We start from the raw sequence: 20,182 nt of genomic DNA on the forward strand, positions 1-20,182 counted from the left end.
AGTGTGTTTCGCTAATTTTTCTGCTTCCTCGTCTGTCTTTGTTTTAGTCGTTCAGTGAAGTTTGATTCCTTCATGTGTGTCTGACAGTCTGTTTCTGCTTTGGCCGACCTCTCTGGATGACCTAATCTGTATGTCACAGATTATTTCTACATATGAATATAAAACCGCATTTCTATGTTTGCCACAAAGAGCTGTGTCACTGTCTCTAAAATCAAACTGTGAAACGTAATAACGGAATATAAACTAAAATAAACACAGGACTTTATTTATTCCTTTATTACGTGTATCTCCCGTTTCATTCTGTAGGTTCATATGTGATGCTTGTCTCAAGTCTTCAAAGTTTAAATATGGAGCATTATTGTTCCTGTTTGTCCTGGAATGTGACAAAGGTTCAATAAATGCATAAAACAATTTCACGCGCATGCCCTTCGGCTGGTGCTGACGCCAAACACGAGAAACGAAACTTAGGGAGGCAGACTTCAGCAGCTCATCACAAATGAATGTCACACATCGCGACGCTCCAGTAGTGCTGAGGTTCACCTGAGGACGGTGAGTGCACGCGCTGCTGCGGCGGTCATACTTATTATTATTATTAGTATTGTTATTATTGTTGTTGTTGTAGTTGTTGTTGTTGTTGTTGTTAAAGTTATCACTATCACTGAATGATCGATGGTTGAAGCTGTACTTGTAGCGATATTATAAAACAAGTTAAACCTGACTGACGTTAACAAAAAATATGTCTGCAGGATTAAATTAAAATAAATTAAAATAAACAGTAAAGAATGAGATTTAATTGACTTTAAAAACATTCAGTTTAAAGACCGGCGTACACCCCTTCCTGGTTATTACAGCCGTTTGTCTGCTGACGTCATGCCGTCAATCTGTTGCTGCCTCGAGCTTCTGTCTGTAGTGAACGAGACGCAGCCGCGCCATCTGGTGGAAGGTGAAGCAGCAGGACAGCCACACACAGCAAATTGTAAACATGTTTTACTTTATTAAACGTTATAGTTATTTAATGAACGTCATCTGGACAAAAACAGAGTAAAGTGACGATTAGTATTAAATCGTTTTAAAAAGAGTGTATTAAAAAAAACAGGCAGCAGCTGAGCAGCATCTCCCGTGTCCTGAGAGGTAATGTCAATGTTACAGTTACTTTTACTGAAACTACTGCAACTCAGAAAATGTGCAGACACAATATACACATGACGACTGATCACTGCTTAACAGGCTGCAGCAGTTAGCTACATGCTAGCATCCAGCTCACAGTCCTCTGTAGTTTTAATGTGGAGCTTTAGCAGGATAATGAGACAGTGTCCAAACACTAAGTTATATTCAGGAGAACAGGTCACAGAGTCACGCAAACTCTGTTGTGTTCTCCTGACCCTTTTTAAATATTCAGAGACAAAAGGTTGTATAAGCTCTACAGGTGTGATGCCTGCGAGCACCCACATAAAGCATGCTGTTGTCCTGCCCTTCGAAGAATCCATTTAATTATTTTACTTAAAGTTCAACAGGTTTCTGTGGGTTCAACATGAGAACATCATCAGAGGCAAAGCCAATAATTATGACATAAGAACACAAGAGTAACTGGTTTATGCCTCTTTTGGGAATCTGAACTGACCATTAGTCACACAATAACACAAATATATAACTGATTGATGCAGAGGTAGAGCAGCAGCTCCTGTATTCTGTGAGGTTAAATCACTGTTTTTGTCAATGGAGTCTGGTGTCTTTGCAGAGAGCAATGTAACTTTGTGGTTAAAACATCTTCCTCTGTAACATCCTTTCTGTAATGTTGTCACACACTTAGAATAATAATATGATCCTGTCGGTGTAAAAAACAATAACTTTTAGTGGACGCACTTTGATCCATCAAGGATTATGTTTCAGCCATTAAAGCCTGTTTCACTGCTGCAGGCTGAAGACAGCTACTGGAGACATTCAAACGCTTTTTATACCTTTAAGATTTAGAGCCAAAACATCTAAAAGAAAATAGGGCCCAGGTTTAGAAATTCCCCTTAAATGTAATTTGAGCCTACATGCTAAGTATAAACAAAGATGTCCGTCCACAGCATGGACCCTCATCTCTCTAACAACACGCCTCACTGTGGTGTATTCTGAGATCTCATCATGATGCTGAGATCATTCACGTGAACTTTAATATCTTCAAACTGTTAAACAAAGTGATCCTGTCGGCCATGTTTCTGAACTCTTGAACTCTTTGATGGATTTCTGAATGTAAAATATGAGACACTTGTTCTCATGCTGTCTTCTCTACTCTTTTCTTTTCCAGGCACATTGGAGCACGTGGACACTCCTCAGCCTTCAGGTTGAAAGTTATTCTAACTTATGTCTGTCAGACATTCCTTCAGTAGAGTCTCAGTCAGTAAGAAAAAGTGTGCTCAGTCTGCAGGGCGATCATATGCCCGCCTTCATTCTGCTGCTGTCTTTAGCATTATGAGTGTTTCACCATGTCAGCCATTGAGTCCAAGCTGGCTCCTCTTTTATCCACTCTTGACCTCAGACTTGTGTGCCCTCAATGCTATGACAAGAAGGGAGAAATAACATATACGTTAAAGTCAGTGCAGCACCAGTGTGAGCGCAGCTTACTGCTCTGCAGAGCGAAGGGTGGCAGCAAATGGAGGCCCGCCTCCAGGCGTCCCACGTTCCCAAACCCCAGTCAGTATGAGGTGTGCCACTTCTTCAAGGAGGGCTCTGGGTGCACACAACACAAGAACCGCTGCACCTTTGCCAGAAGCAGCGAGGAAGCGGCTGTGTGGACTTTTGAGAAGCGACACAGGGTGGATCATTTGCTTCTCTGTCAGCTGATCACTCAGTCTGAGAGACGCTCTGATCCGCCTGACACCTCTGAACCTCTCGCTGACCTCTTGGATATACTAGATTTGAAGGCTGCGTGTGGTGTGTGTTCTACCAGAGAGAAGGAAATCACCTACTCACTTCAGTCAGTTGGTCACAAGTGTGGCAGAGATCTGCTGTTAGCCAAAGCCAAAGCCTCTCAGCAGTGGCGGCCTGTCTCTGAGCGGCCCACAGCAGGACAGTTTGGGCGAAATGTTTTCTACCAGGAGTGTCTGTACTTCAACGAGGGCTCTGGATGTACACAACATGGACAGAAATGCACATACGCTCGAAGCTTTGAAGAGGCGACTGTGTGGAACTATGTTAGAGACAGAGACGTGGAAACAGACGAGTTAATCCGCCTCGTCGTTGAGTCTGAGCCTGCTCGGCTAACACCAGAACATGCAGCTGAAAGCATCCTCCAACAGTTTGCAGGTGAATTCATCGAGCTTTGTAAAGACTGCTTCCAAGAACGTCCACAAAAACTGATGGGCAAAAGGTGGAACTCCACCTGCTCAGCAGACGCAGCGCACACCTGGGCGCCCGTGTTAGTTCATCACCTGTCTGAGAACAGTGGGAAGCACATCTACAGCCAGGTGCGTCCTCTCCCCCCAAACTGTCAGTTCAACTTCTGCAGCCATGTCAGGCAGGGGAAGCCCTGCTGGCACCAGGCCGGGCACTGCCGCTCCGCCCAGAGTGCGGTGGAGATGGGGGTGTGGAGGGCGGAGCAAGGCGGACTGTCCGTTCGGCCTCATCTTCGTCAGCTGAGCCAGAAGGCGCATACGCAGCACAGACACGGCACCATTTACTGCAAAGTCTGTCTCCTGGCTCTGTCCTCCCCCGAGAGCTTCTACAAGCACTGCTCCTCTCTGGAGCATGCTCAGTTACTCTCTGAGGACACCACCACGAGGTGGCGAGGACGCCGGCCTCCACACGGCCCGCAAGCTGACTTCTGGCTGTGTGAGAGGTGAGCAACACGTCTAACAGTTTATCAGTTCTCTGTCCCACTGTGGGCCTCAAACACATCGTCTGTTCACTGTTCTTAATCAGTGCTCTGCTACATGTAAGCTTGTATATCAAAACAAAGTAACCATAGCAACATGGAAGCAGTCAAAGCCTCTGTTTACAATGAATGCAGCTTATTACTTCTACTACAGCTAAGTGTCATCCTGCAGTACCTCTGAACACCACAGGAGGGCACCTATAAAACAGTGACATGGCTGGTTAGCTAGCTAGTCTGGTTGTTAAAGATGCTATCAGATTATATTTACTGTATGTTAACCGTACACAATGTTATTGACTTTGAATCTTGCTAGCATAGTGTTAGCTTTCAGGCTAATAGCTGAGATCAAGTGTTCTATGAGCTGAGTGGACTACAAACATCTCCGGTTAACAAGTTGTAGCTAAGACCCGTCCTACGTCCTGGAGTAGTGGACATAGGACAGCTTTTACATTACATTAGAACCTTGTGGGATGCTAATCGTTGTTTCAGATGTTTGTCAGGTGTTAACAGGCGCACAGCTTTTTAAAAACATGTTAAAAACACACCAAAGGTGGTATTTATTTTCTTTAACATCTTGTTGGACCCTGTGATTGACAGGTGTAACCCCGCCTCTCACCCAATGACAGTTGGGATAAGCGGTGTAGATGGTGGATTGATGGCTCTTGTCGGGCGTAATATATTTTTTTCCTTAGAAACTTTGTTATGTTTTATATTTTTAAAGATACATTTTAAATCTTGTAAAGTCTGAGCAGATCACCTTCACAAAACAAATCAGAAGTATAGTATAAATGCTTGATGAGCATAAATCGTCAGAGACACATTTCACAGTCTTGTAACTTTTCGGATTGCAAAGCAGCTTTTTTGATAACATGTTCTTTATTTTGTGCTGTTAATTTCAACATTTCATCCTAGACCACAAACATGTGAGTATGGCAACAAGTGCCCTAAAGCTCACTCTGTGGAGGAGCTGCAGGAATGGATGATGCGAGCTGCAGAGGAGAAGGAAATCAGAAACAACATTGAAGCCCAGGGGCTCATGTGCTACAATGAAAAGCTCCTGGAGGAGTACAAGAACAGCAGCAATGAAGTGCACGTTGTGAGTACCAGGCTCTGTTTTTTTGTTTCTTTATATTCTGATCTGTTAGAGATGATTCAATAATCAGAGTATGCAGGTTCTCAGTCGACTCTTGTCGTTCAGTCCAGCCTTATCGTTCACTTTTATGTCTTTTTCAAGGTCAGAACAAACCTACTTACTCCACTAAAGTATGTAAACTACGACAAATATTTGTCATTTCACAATATGTAGAGAAAATCCAGAGTCACATTGGGCCATATTTCAAGATAAAACTGCTAGCTTATTAGGTACCGATAACTAATTCACAACCGTTACTGTTAGCATTAGCACCACTTACATAACCGTTAGCTGGCTAAGTTACCGCTGGCCATGAATGTATGCCTTTGATATTGTATAGTGGCACACTATAAAAAACAATAATGTTAAGACATATAATTATATGTTAAAGAGTTGTCTGCCTGTGCATTGTGGGTGTTAGAGCCATTTTTTGTGTCTGTGTTGTAGCGTGTGGTCCCTGGTCGCCACAGTAGGTGGCGCATATAGACAATGGCTCATGTAAGACATAATTTGAAGAAGAGTTGATTACTCGACAGGTGTGCTGATTACCGGGAGAGGCACACAGTTTTTCGACCGCCATTTAGTGGCCTAACTCTGAGCCTTTTTTTGTTTGCATACAAGTTATTAAGTGTGTGTAGGGTAATGAAAGTGTATCGTTTTAACGGGATTGTTGTAGCATAAAATAAATACGTTTGAGCACGACTGGACGTTTGGATTCATCTCACTGGAAACGCCACAGACGACGCGTCAACTAGAATTTCCCGGTAACAGCCCTCGAGTGGCTTAGGTTTTTTGTGTTGTCGAAAGATCAAGTCCCTACAATGGGTACCTTTCAAAAATTACTCATTGAAAAAATGAACAGTCGACTCCTCGGAGTGTCTTTTAGTTCAGCTGCTGCTTATTTAGATATTTTTCGGATCATCGTTTTAGCGACCTGTCAATCACAGGTAGCCCCGCCCTATACCCTCCCCTGCTTTGTAGTCTCTGTGACTCTAAATGGGAGCATCAATGACTAAATGAACATCATACTGTGTTGAAGAAGACTTGAAACTAGAGATTGAGACCATAAACTCATCAGGAAAATGTTTACTGAGGGAACAAATCAAAAGAGAAGGAGGACCATTTTCTCATAGACTTCTATATAATCACACTTCTTATTACATCCAGTGGAATCGCCCCCTGTTGGACATTAGAGAGAATGCGGGGTTTAAGACACTTCACAAACCAAAAGGTCACATCCACATCTTATATAGTACAGTCTGTGATTATGTACAGAGGTATTTTTTTAACGAATAAAAAACAAGCTGTTAGCTGACTAAATATATATTTTTAATATAATTAATTCACATTTGAATTAATGTATATGTCACTGTGTTTTAATTCCAATTGTTGCACAGATATCAGAACAAGTTGACGATGTCAGCATCTCCTGTGATGAAGATTTAACTGTGCAGTGTGAACAGATGGATGCAGCACTGCAGTGGCACTTCCAGGTGGAAACAGAGGTAAGATCTTTCATCAGTCTGTGAGCCCGTCAGTACGGTCACTCAGTCCGAGCTGTCTTCAGTCACTCTGTTTCTCGTCTTCACTCTCAGTTCAAATCAAAAATATTAACATTATAAGGATTTTTTTAGTCTCGGCTCATGCAAACACTGAAGTTCATTGATAAAAACACTGTGAACAACCAATAGGAGAGCTCTCTCCACCAAACAGGAAGCACAATACCAGGTAGACAGTAAACATGGAGAGACTCTGTGGAGGGCTGCTGTCACCGTATACGAACTGAATGAGACACAGGAGTTTGACGCTAGCTTGCTGTTAGCAGACAATGTTAGCAGACAGTGTTAGCACACAGTATTAGCAGACACTGCGGTGGTTAGCTCCGGTGAAAGTTTGAAGAAGGGAGGAAGGAAGTGCCTCTCTAGCAGCCTGCTAGCTCGTACTGCTAACCTAGCCAACATTAGCACAGAAAACACATAGCACTGCAAACAGAGCAGCTTCTGCTCCATTGTTGGCTGACCGCTGGGGTCAGCCCTTCACATGGGTCTGTATGTGACTGACTAACTGAGTGAGTGAGTGACGGTACTTTGAAAGCTGTAGAGAGAGAGAGAGTTGTGACATCGCAATGGCGGATCATGGAACATATTTGACCTCCATTGACACGACTCTCTGTCTTTTCGGCTCTACATACTTTTTTTGGGGAGTAGGCAGGGCTGCTCCTCCACTGCTCGTCTGCTGTCCTCACCTAAATCTGCAGCACGCACCTGCTTTGAAACACGTTGTCATCGGCCTCATAAGGACAGTCCTTGTAACACATTGCCCACAAAAGCACACATTGACCTGATGCGGTCAGCCACACCCTAGGTCTTGTTTGCCTCTCTTCCTGAAAATTTCTACCAGGTGCATGATGGGAAAAAATCTCAACAGGAAGCTAGTTGCAGTCTGTAAGCAGAGACCCTGAGAGAGACCCAGTATTTGTGAAAGTTTACTACTTAGACAGGAAATGTTAGGAGGAGAGAGTTAGGACGACATGCACCAAATGATCGGTAGACCGGGAGTTGAAGCTGCGTTCAGGGCGACGAAGACTTTAGCCTCTGTATATGGGGCGCCTGCTCTACCAACTGAGCTAAACCAGCGCCCCTTGTCTCAGAAATGTGTAATTTTTTCAAAGTGTGATTAATTGCCCGTCTTCTTTACAAACAGAGACAACTTGTGCACGTTGCTCTGCTGAAGCAGGAACCAGGCGCTTCATTCACGCTCGGTGACATCAGTTCTTTGCCCTGCATCTACTCGTCCGGCAAACACTTTATCACAAAAGACACGACATACGACATCACCGTGTCTTTCACATCCATCCACCCCGGCCTGTACGAGCAGTGGTTGGTGCTAGATTTTGACATGAGACCTGTTCTGCTGAAGAAACTCAGAGTAAGAGTAGGTCAGCTGTCTCTGAATGAAACTGAAGAGCCTGCTGTGAACTCAGGAGCCACCTTCCAAAGTGCTGAGCGCTGGCATCGAGAGAACAGGGTTATCATCCCATGTTCATCCAGGACAGAAGAACAGGAGGAGCTGTTGAAGGAGTACAAACCTCCTCAGATTAACTTCCTGTATACATCCTCCAACAACAACAACCAAATCCCTCCGAATCACGAGAACTACAGAGAAAGAATGCACCACTTCCTGTACAACGAGGAACGAGCAGAGGACCAGATTGTTTCAAGGTAATATGCTTATATCATTAGTTCATTTTACGATAATGGAATATCTACATTATTACAAACAACCCTCAACCTTTTCCTTATGTCCTTTAGACTAAATGTTTGTGGGGAAATTATAACTCTGGATACGTTGAGGACTCCTCCAGGACAACTCTTCTGTGCCATCTCAATTCCTTGCAACCTAACGACAGACACCCCTGAGGGACAGGTGCTGAAAAGAAGCATCCAGTCTGCCCTGATTGCCCCTTTGTCTTCAAGCAGTCAAAACTCAAAGGTCTACGAAGCCACCGTCCTGCAAGACAAAACAAGTGAAAACAAATTGTACTTGCAACTGTCAAGGAAGTGCTGCGCTGATCTTACACTCAAGAGCAACAAATCATATCAAATGGAGGTGCAGTTTCAGCTGAACCGCCGCAGCTTCTGCACCATGCACAAAGCTGTAGACCTCCTTCCTGATACAAAAAGAGTGCTACCAGACCTGCAACACTGTGAAGTCCCTGTGAATAACATCCGCCATGAGAAGCTTAATACAAAGCAGCAGTCAGCAATTGACTTTATCACAGGGAACTCCATTGTTCCCAAAAATGTGGCACCACTCCTCATTTATGGCCCATTTGGAACTGGGAAAACATTCACCCTTGCTACAGCTGCCAGAGAGCTTTGTAAGCAGCTTCACAACAAAGTGCTGATTTGCACCTACACCAACAGGTAATACATTCTACTAATGAGTTTAATGAAATATTTATTGATTTGTATTGACATGTACACCCCAAGTAATTACAATCTCGTCTTACTTTTAAAGTGTACATCTAGGCCTACGTTTTTTCTCTCCAAAGCCCCTTTCACACAAGCAGTCCTGAAAGTATCCGGACATTACCGGAGGGGCTGCATGTGAATGTCCCAATCAGTCCCAATCTGGACTGTAAACAGACTTTAAGCTGCAGCCCCATAGTGCAAAGTCAGAACCCAGCAGGTAATTGTCCAGAGAGTTCACATCGATCGAGTGAGCAGTTTATTGAAGCCTCTAACGTTGCATGGACTTTAGCTGCTTCATACTCTTCCTGCTTGCCTCAGTTGCCTGGTTATTATTTTCACCCTTGTGTTTGCATTGTGGATACATCATAATGCATGCTGTAGTGATATCAACACAAAACATTCACAGTTAGAGAAGAGTCTTCCTCCTTCTGCATGCTCTACCTAGGAGCCCCCTCACTTTAACTAATCAGTATTTCCAGTAGTATAGATGAACAGCCTCCTGCTGTGTGCTACATGTCTGAAAGGGCAAGTCCAACAATATTCAGAGCTAATTTTCCCAAGATTGTCCAGAGTTCATATGTGAAAACAGCTTCGGATATACCGTTTTTAAGATACCTTAGTATATCAATACCAACATGTACATGTACTTGACTTTTTTTGCTCCCTTTCAGTTCTGCAGATCTGTACGTCAGAGATCACCTCCATCCATTCATCAACGAGAAAAATGATCGAACAAGGCCAATTCGAATAAAAGCAAACAAACAAGGGAAGGCTCTGTTTGCCACAGATGAGATTACTCTGAAATACTGTCTTCTTTCTGAAGATGGACTGAATTTTCTACCACCAACAAAAGCCGCTCTGGATCGCCACAAAATAGTCATAACCACCACATCGATGGCCAGGCATTTCCATGACCTGAAGCTCCCAGAGGGATACTTCACCCACATTCTTATCGATGAGGCCTCTCAGATGCTGGAGTGTGAAGCCTTGTTGGCCCTTGGTCTTGCTGGGCCAGACACCAGAGTTGCTTTGGCTGGAGATCACATGCAAATGGGTCCAAAGCTTTTCTCGGTCGATGATCATCACCGTTCAAATCACACTCTCCTTAACCGCTTGTTCCACTTCTATCAAGGCCAGAAGTGTGACACTGCCCAGAACAGCAGAATCATTTTCAGTGAAAACTACCGCTCAACCACAGAGATTGTGGAGTTTGTGTCCACTTATTTCTACGTTGGTAAGAATGACGTCATCAAAGCCATTGGAAATATTCCGGCCCCAATGAATGGCCATGCCCTAAAGTTTTACCATGTTAGGGGAGAGTGTCTTTTGGACATTGTGTCTCTGTCTTGGTCTAACAAAGAAGAGGTTTCTAAAGTGGTTGAAGCAGTAAAAGAGATTCTCCAACAATGGCCATCGACCTGGGGAACCAAGGACCAAGGTTCAATCTGCGTTCTGTCAGAGGGAGTTCAGGTAAAATAAAACATTTAGGTTGTCAAAAGCTGAAAAAAAGCTACAATTAACATCTGAATATTTCTTTATAAGCAATCATATTATTGGTAGAAAAAGAGTAATGATCTCAATTGTCTCTTATGGTTGAAGGTTCGCCACATTCGAACAGCACTGTCAAGAAAAGGCTTTTCAGAAGTCCATGTTGAGAATCTTGCAAATGTGCAAGGTAAGTTAAATGTAACTTTAAGAACTCCTGCAGGATTATCCCTATATGTTGGACATAAAGGATTGCTAAACTCATGTTATTTTTATATAATATTTATTATTTTTTTAACAAACATTTTCTTCATTTGTTAACAGGCAAACAGTTCAGAGCGGTCATTATAACAGCTGTACAAACACGTGACAGTCTTAAGACGTCTCACCTGGCTGGCCTGGAGCTGTTCAATGATGCCCGTGTGTTAAACACGGCAATGACCAGGGCTCAGTCTCTAGTGGTTGTGGTTGGAGATGCTGCTGCCCTCTGTTGCTTTGGGAAATGCGCAGGAGTCTGGAAGAGCTACATAGACCATTGTCTCAGCAACAACAGTGTTGCACCACAGCATTTCACCAGAGACTTCTTTGAAAAAGACGTCATGGAAACTGCAAGGTTTCAAAAGTCTGAACGTGTGGATGAGAGCGACATTCTCAGTGATGCAATACTTCAAGAGCTGAAGGATGAATATGAGCAGTTGACAACAGAATACTGCACAGATGAAGAAAAACCGGAAGTGAAATACATTGATCACCTGAAGCGAAGATCGTCATACAGTATCACTGATGATGACAAAGACCTTTTGGAGTTATGTAAAAAACAGCCGGAGAAGTTCAAACAGGGGAAGATGGTCAGGGAGACATACAACAGTGGGTATGTCATACCATTTTGTAACCCCACCACACATGTTCGCATTAAGGGAAGGGAAAACATGGGTCAGGTGTTCACTGGAGACGAGGTGGTCTTACAAACAACGAGTGTGGTCCACATCACCAAGCAAGCTGAATCAGCCCGTGTACTCGTGTGCCTGCTTGAGGATGAGGATTACAGTAAACCAAGACAAATTTCTGATGAAAAATATGTCAAAAGGCTTATGATTCCTGTCACAAAGTCTGCACCCAAAGTACGCATACTGATCAACAAGAAAAGACGTAAGTTCATGCCAATATGGGAGCAAACTGATGGACAGTGGACACCTGTAGCACACAAACGAATGGATGAAAAGCTCAGACAGAATAATGTGTTTGTGGTGCAAGTGCTTGGCTGGAAAGAACATTGTCATTATCCTTTAGGGAGAGTCATAGCTATTATTCCAGTCGGAAGATCTTTGAGTGATGGACTCAGAATCCTGAATGAAGAATTTAAAGTTGCACCCAATACATGTATGTCAGACGAGGTTGTCTCCCAGGAAGATGAAGACAAGACACGCAGACAGGACATACGTGATGTGATTACTTTCACGGTTGATCCTAAAAAGGCAGAGGACCTGGATGATGCCATCAGTGTCAGGGAAATGGATGACCAGTATGAGTTGGGAGTCCATATTGCAGATGTAGCAAGCTATGTACATCCAGGGGATAAGTTAGATGAGTACACCAAACAACGCGGTACTTCATATTACTTTAATGAAGAAAAACCCAATCACATGTTCCCTGAAAACTGGAGCACTGGACACTTAAGTCTTCTCGAGGGTCAAGATCGCAGGGTGGTTTCTTTAATGTTCCAAGTACAGAAGCAAACAAATACAATCATTGGAGAGCCCAAATTCCAGCTGTCACTGATAAATTCGAATAAGAAGTTGTCCTATGAAGAGGCAGAAAAACACATCTCTGAAAGATATCTGAAGGACCCTAAATTTGACACAGTAGCAGACTGTGTCACCGTGGCGTATTGTTTTGCCAAAGCTCAGAGAAAGAAAAGGCTTGTGGATTGGGCCTACTCTCAGCCTGATGAAAAGAGAGTTCCCGGAGAACGCAAAGCCAATCTGATGATTGAGGAGTTGAGTGTGTTATACAACACATATGCATCTAAGACTTTGATTGATTCAGACAAAACCAAGTACTGCACACCCCTTCGCTGCCAGGAAGAACCAAATCCTGAAAAGATAGCAGAATTCAAGAAGAAATGCGGAGGATTAATCCCACTGTCCTTTGCTGTCCGGAACAAAGTTGCAAATCATGGACAATCCCCAAACTGTGAAAACTTCCCTATACTCACTAAAGTGTGGGAAGATATCCTGTCAGCTGCCAAAGCTGAGGATATAGACAAAATGGTGGACCTGATTGCTGCAGATGACATCCACCCTCTACTCCAACCAGTCATTGATCAGTTCAGAAGGTGCTCTCGTAAAGCCTTTATCATCCCTTTTGGCTCCTCTTCCACAGCAGAGGTTGGGCATTATTCTCTGAGCGTAACATCTTACACACAAGCATCCTCTCCGATTCGGCGCTACATGGACATCGTCGTGCAGAGACTTTTGCATTCTTACATATGTGACACAGATGTCCAATACACTCAAACAGAGATTTCAAGTCTGTGCAATGACTTTGAGCAGAGCTTCAAGAATGCCAAGGAGTATGACCAAAAGGCAGAGCAGATCTTCTACGCAGTGAGCATGAAAAAACAAAGTGCTTCTAAACTAGCCTTTGTTGTCAGTGTGGATTCTGCCAGAGATAGCTTTGAAGTGGCATTTCCTTTTAACAAGAACATATTTACAGGAAGTTTATCAGTTATGTACAAGGATTTGCAGTTGTGGGACCAACCTGTGTATGATGAAACAAATCGCTACGTCAAACTTGCATGGAAAAGGCGGATCTATGCAGCTGACACCAAGCAAATCCACCAGGAGCTGAAAAGGCCAGACTGTGGTCCCTGTGTGGAGCTTCCTCTGACAGTATGGAAAGAAACTGTTAGAGCACTTGACAAAGAAAACTGGGTTCATGCAAAGTTTCTTGTGAATGATAAAACAAAGACATTGAAGAAACAAAAGACTCAACAATCGTCTAAGATGACTGACACACGCAGCTCTGAGGAGCAAGAGGTACCACAGGTTCAAAGTGGGCATGAGGTTGACATCATCCTTGAGCTTAAGACAGGTGACACCCTTCAGATTCAAATGACATCAGAATTCAAAAGAGGCTACAACATGCCAGCCGTTCAGTTGGTTCGTATTAAACCCAAGTTTGAGATTTGTGTGGATCATGTCCACAGCCCTATCACATGCTTCTCCAAATCTGCAGATGATCCATCAATGCTCTATTATAGAAACATTGAGGAGTATGTGGGGATCTGGAAACCATTGTGTGAGATGGAATCTGCTTCCGATGCAGTGAATGAAGAGGACAGCATAGTCATCGAGAACCTGGAGGTTACCTTCAACCGAGAGCAGGAAGGCATACTAACAGGAAGTTTCTTTTTACCTCGGGCACAGATCAATGAATGGGCCATTGATTGTAACCTCTCAAAGAGCTTACTGTGCATACGGAAAAGAGGACTGAAGCCGACTTCTACCCTGGAACATTCTGCCCTGGTGGACCCAAAGGAGTTCACATGGGTGGCCCACGGTGTAACAAGAAAAGTAGAAGAACGGAAAAAACCTCCAAATGAAGGAAGTGAAGTAGAGTTCGACATCAATCACCTGCCAATGGAGCCCAGTCCTGATTGTGTCTTTCAGAAGAACACTCGTTTCACAGTTGAAATAATCCCAAAGCCCCTGCCTGATGTGTAAGTTTAAGTTTAGTACACTTGGACCATACCATTTTAGCATAACTTTAGATTTGATTTTTCATACTTAAAGTCACATTTTTGTACCAATGACATTCAAGTTATATATTCACAGACAATGTCTTTTTCAGCTGTAGAGTAATTATTAACTTATGGTTTTGTTTTGTAGCCGGAAAGAAAATGCGGTGCTCAACATTAGAAATGCATGTGACCTTGTCCAGACTATAGCACTTGGACGCTTTCCAAAGGAGGGTATGTCCATGATTCAGCAGTATATCATTTTGTAGATTAAAAGTATATGCAACTGCTTTTTCTTTTTTTGCAAACTTACAAACTTCTAATTTCCTTTGCAGTTCAAACAATAACGTCCTTCAAGAGGAATGACCTTAAAAATGGACTGCCAAATCTTAACACGAGTCAGCTTAGAGCTGTTGATAAAGCTCTAAAAAATACCTTCACACTGATCCAAGGCCCACCTGGTAAGAGCAGGAACATGTATTCATACCCTAAGCTTCATACTTTCTGCAAAGGCTGATGCTACTTTTCCTGTTTGACTTTTAGGAACAGGAAAGACCGTAGTGGGAGCGTACATTGTGTACTATTTCTTTGAGATGAACTCTCAGAACCAATGGAAATCTGTAGACCCGAAGGATGACAAGAAACAAGTCATTCTGTACTGTGGCCCATCCAACAAGTCTGTTGATGTTGTTGCAGGCAAGTTACTTTTTGTCTTCGCTGAAATGACCACTGCATTTCTTTCTGTTTGTCTAACCCATGTTCTGCTGTATGCGTCTTTACTGTTGTTACACAGAGTACCTGTTAAGGTTTGGGGAAGAGCTAAAGCCCCTCAGGGTCTACAGCCACCGAGTGGAGATGCTGGATTACCCGCATCCAGGCGGGAGCCTGCAGTTTCCTCGGAGGACGCTCCGCCAAGAACGTGCCAAACCAGAGCTCAGGTACTGTCACCACACCAGCTGATGGCAGTCAATAATTAAAGAACTGATCCTGACATATTTGACATTGTTTTAGGAACATCACTCTTCATCACCGCATGCGAGAGGACCAAAACCCCTCTTCACGTCAGATAAAAGCTTTTGACAAACGCATCAAAAGGGCCTGTGAGAAAAAGGACAAGACAGAAGAGCTGACTGATGAGGAGGTGAAAGAGTAAGTTCAAATGCAAAGTTTGCCTTGTTAAAAAGTAAGCCAATACAGAAGTGCCTTAAACCTGCATTGTCTCTAATGTCCTGCAGGGGATGACTAAACTGGTTTAAAAGAAGTGTGATCCTATAGAAGTCTATGAGAAAATGGTCCTACTTCTCTCTTGATTTATGCCCTCAGTAAACATTTTCCCAATGAGTTTATGATCTCAATCTGTAGTTTCAAGTCTTCTTCAACACAGTATGATGTTCATTTAGTCAATGATGCTCCCATTTAGAGTCACAGAGACCATAAAGCAGGGGAGGGTTTAGGGCGGGGCTACCTGTGGCCATGTGTGTCCTCCCTTGTGTCCAAATAAGGTCTCGTCTTGGTCCAAAACTAAGATTATCAGAGCCAGAATGCCAAGAGTCAGGGAAGCTTACCAGAGCCTTTTGTCTTTGTAAGGATGTGTTATTCACAGTGTGAACTATATTGTTTGTGTTTCCAATCAGATACATGCAACTCCTCAGAGATGCTCGGAAATATGAGCTTCAACGCCACAACATTGTGCTGTGCACGTGCACACAGTCTTCCTCCCCGGGTTTGACTAAGACAGTGAGCGCTCGTCAGATCCTCATCGATGAATCTGCCATGGCCACCGAACCTCAGGCCCTGATTCCATTAGTCTGCAACAAACCAGAGAAGGTGTGTTCTCCTTTAACTATTAGGATCTTACATACAACACTGCTTTAATGTGTCTGTATGACGCTGTCTCTTGCACATCGTTGCTCGTGATGTTCTTGCTTTCACTTTCAGATTGTTTTGATCGGTGACCACAAACAGCTTCAGCCTGTTGTGAGGAATGAGCATGTGAAGAAGCTGGGGATGGCCAAGTCTCTGTTTGAACGCTTCTACAACATGCCAGAGAGCAGAGCAGTGATGCTGGATACCCAGTACAGAATGGTGAGAACATTCAACATACAGTGTGTATTATACACAGTATATTTATGTTTGTATGTATGACCACATGTCTGTGTTTTAGTACTGATTGGCTCATGCGATTTTGTTGTGGGTGGAGCCAGTGAGATGGCAATCAAAATGTATTTGGCCACGCCCACACAGTCTTGAGAAATGATCAAAAATATTTTAATAGTTATGCATGGTAATTTTCACTCTTTTGAATGTTTGATGAGACTCTTTGCTGTCAGACCTTAAAAATAATCACTATCAAACTTGTTTCTTTATAGCATCGCGATATTTGCAGCTTCCCATCAAGAGAATATTATGAAGGAAAGCTGAAAACTGGGGTGGAGCAGCCGAGCAGCGTCCTGCGTGTTGGAGACAAGACGATGCGGATCGTTTTTGGGGACTGCAAAGGAAAAACCGCCAGTCTGGTGGTCAACACGGCAAAGGGCAACGAGAACTCAAAAGAAAACAAGGAGGAGAGAATCAGAGTGGTACTGCTGTCGTGTGTTTCCTGGTTGGTTCTGACAGTGACGTTGGGGCTTTCATTCACTGCTTTTGCTTTGGTTCCTTTGCAGATTGGCATCGCTGAAAAGCTGGTGAAGAAAGCCAAAATCCCACAGAAAGATATTGTGATCCTGTCGCCCTATAATGCACAAGTTTCTGAAATCAGACGAGAGCTACAGAAGAAGAACATGGGTGACATCTTAGCTACCACAATCACTAAAAGCCAAGGTGAGTCATGTTACACAGCTCCTCGAAAGTATTAAACATGTACTTTAATGTGGTTCGTTATGACCACATCTCATATTCTAAATATATAATCCGTCTACAGAACAAAATGTATTATTTAATAAACGCCGCATGCAGAGCATCATACTGACTTGATGAACTGAGTTTATTGTTTTTGCTAATTTTCAACTCTTTCCTAGTCTGGTCTGTTTTCAGGAAGCTGTTTCAGAAAACCCTGTTGTGAACAAATACCACTTGGAATGTAGCTGCTGCCACCTTCTGGCACCTTAATGTCACTACAAAATACAGTTTGATTGAGACATTAACACTGATGTAACACAGAGATCCAGAAGAAGGTTTAGAAAACATCTTGATGTTACTGTTGAATTCACTGAGTGAAAGTGATGGTATTGTAAATCGTGCTTAGTTCACTACACGTTACGCCATTTGTAGTTCATTATCCTTGTTTTTCCCTTGGCCATTGTTTAGCACCTGCTTTTTTTGTAAGCTAGCAAAGCTTTATTTATATAGCACTTTTAAATACTTGGTTACAAGTCCTTATTCACTTCACTCTTTGTTAGTATTTGTTGAAACTTTCAGAGATCACCGACCACTTTTCACTCCAGTAGACTTGAATGTTTGGACTTAGTCTGCTATTCTAGTCAGTGGACGCCAAAGAATGATTGTTTAGCATCATGCGACTCTGTCTTGCAGGAAGTGAGTGGCGTTACGTGATCATATCGACGGTGTGCTCTCTGCCCAGTGATGAGATTGAGAGTGAACCAGACGGAGCCTGGCTGTCCAAACATGTGGGCTTTGTGGGCTTCCCAAACCAGATCAATGTGGGCATTACCCGGGCCAAGGAGGGGCTTTGCATCATCGGTAAGACCCTGACACTGACGTCTTACTTAGAGCTCATGTGTAGCTTCGTATCTGAGTAATGGTGTCGTCTCACAGGGAACCAGGAGTTACTCAGCTGCAGCAGAGCCTGGAGGAAACTCCTGGATCATTACAAATATCACAGCGCTGTGACCGAAGCAGAGAAGATATCTGTGTGTTGATCTACAGACAGCACTTCGCAGCACTGACACTGTCACAACAGCAAGACTTGAAACATTTATACAGTTTAAGATGTTTTATGATTTTGCCATAACTTGGGTCCATTTTTAAACTTTTTATAGCAGATTTAATTTTTTTAAATGTATTACAAACCACTGTTTTGTTTTGATTTACATTCCCCTTTAATGTTTATGCATCTCTGAATAATTCTTACATCTTTTATATCTTAAATGTGTTAACAGCTGAAAGAAGACAAAATTCAGCTCTTTCTGTTCCGATCATTGACTTCATCTATATGTTAAAATGTAAAGAAATTACTGCTGTATGAAATCTGCATGGAGGTATTGATCCTTTTGACTTGCAGGATATCTGGACCTGGGACTCTTTTCATGTTGGATTTTATTGTTTTTAAATGTTTAATGCTCAGGGATCAACTTTGACTACAGAAATCAATAAACATTTTGCACTGAGTGAATTTTTAATTATATTTAATATTGTATTACATAGGCTATATTATAATATTTTTTACAGTCTGTGAACAAAAGTATGAAAATATTAAGATGTCACAGGACATATCTGCCCACTATGGCCTCAAAAATAAACAGAAAGTGGAATTATTACCTGTCTGACTGCTGATCACATTAGACTGCACTGTGCTTACCTTTATTTCTTTATTCTTAGTCGTTCACCCCAACAAATAGATAAATTAATAACCATGAATACATTATTAATAAAAAAAAACACATTTTATACATTTTCAAACATAGCGCCTTTGTTTTCAAACTAATGATTAACGTCTACTAAAATATCTTACGTCAACTGTCCTCTGCAGGCCGCGTGCTCCAACACGTGACCTCGCGGGCTGAGGACTCGCTCACGTGAAGGACCATGCAGGAGAAAAGCTGGATGGAAGAAACCATCTGTGGGAATGAGGCGGGGGTGGTGGTAGGGGGTGGGAAAAGGGACATTACTGTGGGTTACACAAAAACAGGAAGTTATAATGTTTGATTAAGATTGTGTACATTAATCCTCACGTGTTCGCCCACACAGAAGTAGATTAGCTATTTTTTAAATAATATTATGATACTTTTGGTACAGCTCACAGCTATTTGGCGGTTGGTACGTCTGCACACAAGCCGGAAGTGCCGATATTTTGCTTTCAGGAATAAAAGTACTAAATCTGAAAAGTAAAAACAAATGTTGATCGAGGAATTAATAATAGTTGTAAAATTGGTGCAAAATTAAAGTGGGGTCAGAAACATGTCAGTATGATGATGAACAATCATGAGTTTTCTGACTTATAGTGAATCACATATGTGAAACGTAACTGCACACTTAAACATGTTTTTTGAGCTGAAATCTAAGTTATATTGCTGTACTGTGATAAAATTCATCAATGCTGGTGTTAATATTGACAATTGTTTCCAAATGTCATGGGTTGGAAATGGCTCAAACACGCAACTACGGTTTTAAATCAGCCCTGAACCTTGCCAGCCGATGGTAGCGTAGAATCAACCGTTAGGGACAAAGTTACGTAGTGAAATTTATTTAAAAAAACAATGTTTACGCCTGTCAATCAGAGGATGACTGACCAATGTGCATCAATACTTAGTTTAGGTTCAAATGTATTAGAGGTTTTTTAATGAGAGATAGACGTGTCTTTAAAGATGTGCTGTCTTTCCTCTTCTGTCAACACTGATGGCACAGCCATCCAATATGAATAAACTGTATTGTTATAGTAACTGACTATAAACAATCTGTACATTAATATCATGGAAGGCGCCAGTTGTCCTCCATAATGTGAATAATAAATATTCAATTTATCTATAATAATCTATGTTTGTTGCTTGTTAGACCCACAAAAAAACACTGATTTACATATTTTTGTCTTGTCTTTTGGGTTGTCGGGGTTTACTCCTGTTTTGTTTGAAGAGAGGGCACTACTACTTTACACTTCCTGAGAAACCTGCCAAACAAGAAATGCCTTCAACAATATAACTTTTATTTTGAAGGCGTTGACCGGAAGCCGTCATATACTGTGGCAGTCTTTGCTCGTGTCTCCCCTCCCCTCTTTAACCTACATTACTGAGCCGTTTGTTTCCGCCTGTCCGTGTAAA

At 42.5% G+C, this 20,182-nt stretch overlaps 1 protein-coding gene across 1 annotated transcript; it reads left to right on the plus strand.

Moving 5' to 3' along the window:
- Nucleotides 1-466: 466 nt before the first annotated feature.
- Nucleotides 467-18,535, plus strand: LOC138605576 (3'-5' exoribonuclease HELZ2-like). Its single transcript, XM_069677932.1, has 20 exons — nt 467-549; nt 2,294-3,823; nt 4,772-4,955; nt 6,389-6,496; nt 7,695-8,212; nt 8,303-8,917; nt 9,637-10,435; nt 10,565-10,640; nt 10,775-14,171; nt 14,341-14,423; nt 14,525-14,650; nt 14,733-14,885; nt 14,983-15,127; nt 15,201-15,338; nt 15,824-16,016; nt 16,128-16,274; nt 16,559-16,768; nt 16,853-17,009; nt 17,721-17,888; nt 17,964-18,535. The coding sequence occupies exons 2-20, from the start codon at nt 2,472-2,474 to the stop codon at nt 18,065-18,067; spliced, it is 8,673 nt and encodes a 2,890-aa protein (XP_069534033.1). The 5' UTR covers nt 467-549; nt 2,294-2,471; the 3' UTR covers nt 18,068-18,535.
- The last annotated feature ends 1,647 nt before the right edge of the window (nt 18,536-20,182 follow it).

This window comes from Semicossyphus pulcher, unplaced genomic scaffold (genome assembly GCF_022749685.1).
Source record: "Semicossyphus pulcher isolate SPU_LCO1_2020_fin unplaced genomic scaffold, fSemPul1.0.p SCAF_3, whole genome shotgun sequence".
Classification (NCBI taxonomy): domain Eukaryota; kingdom Metazoa; phylum Chordata; class Actinopteri; order Labriformes; family Labridae; genus Semicossyphus; species Semicossyphus pulcher.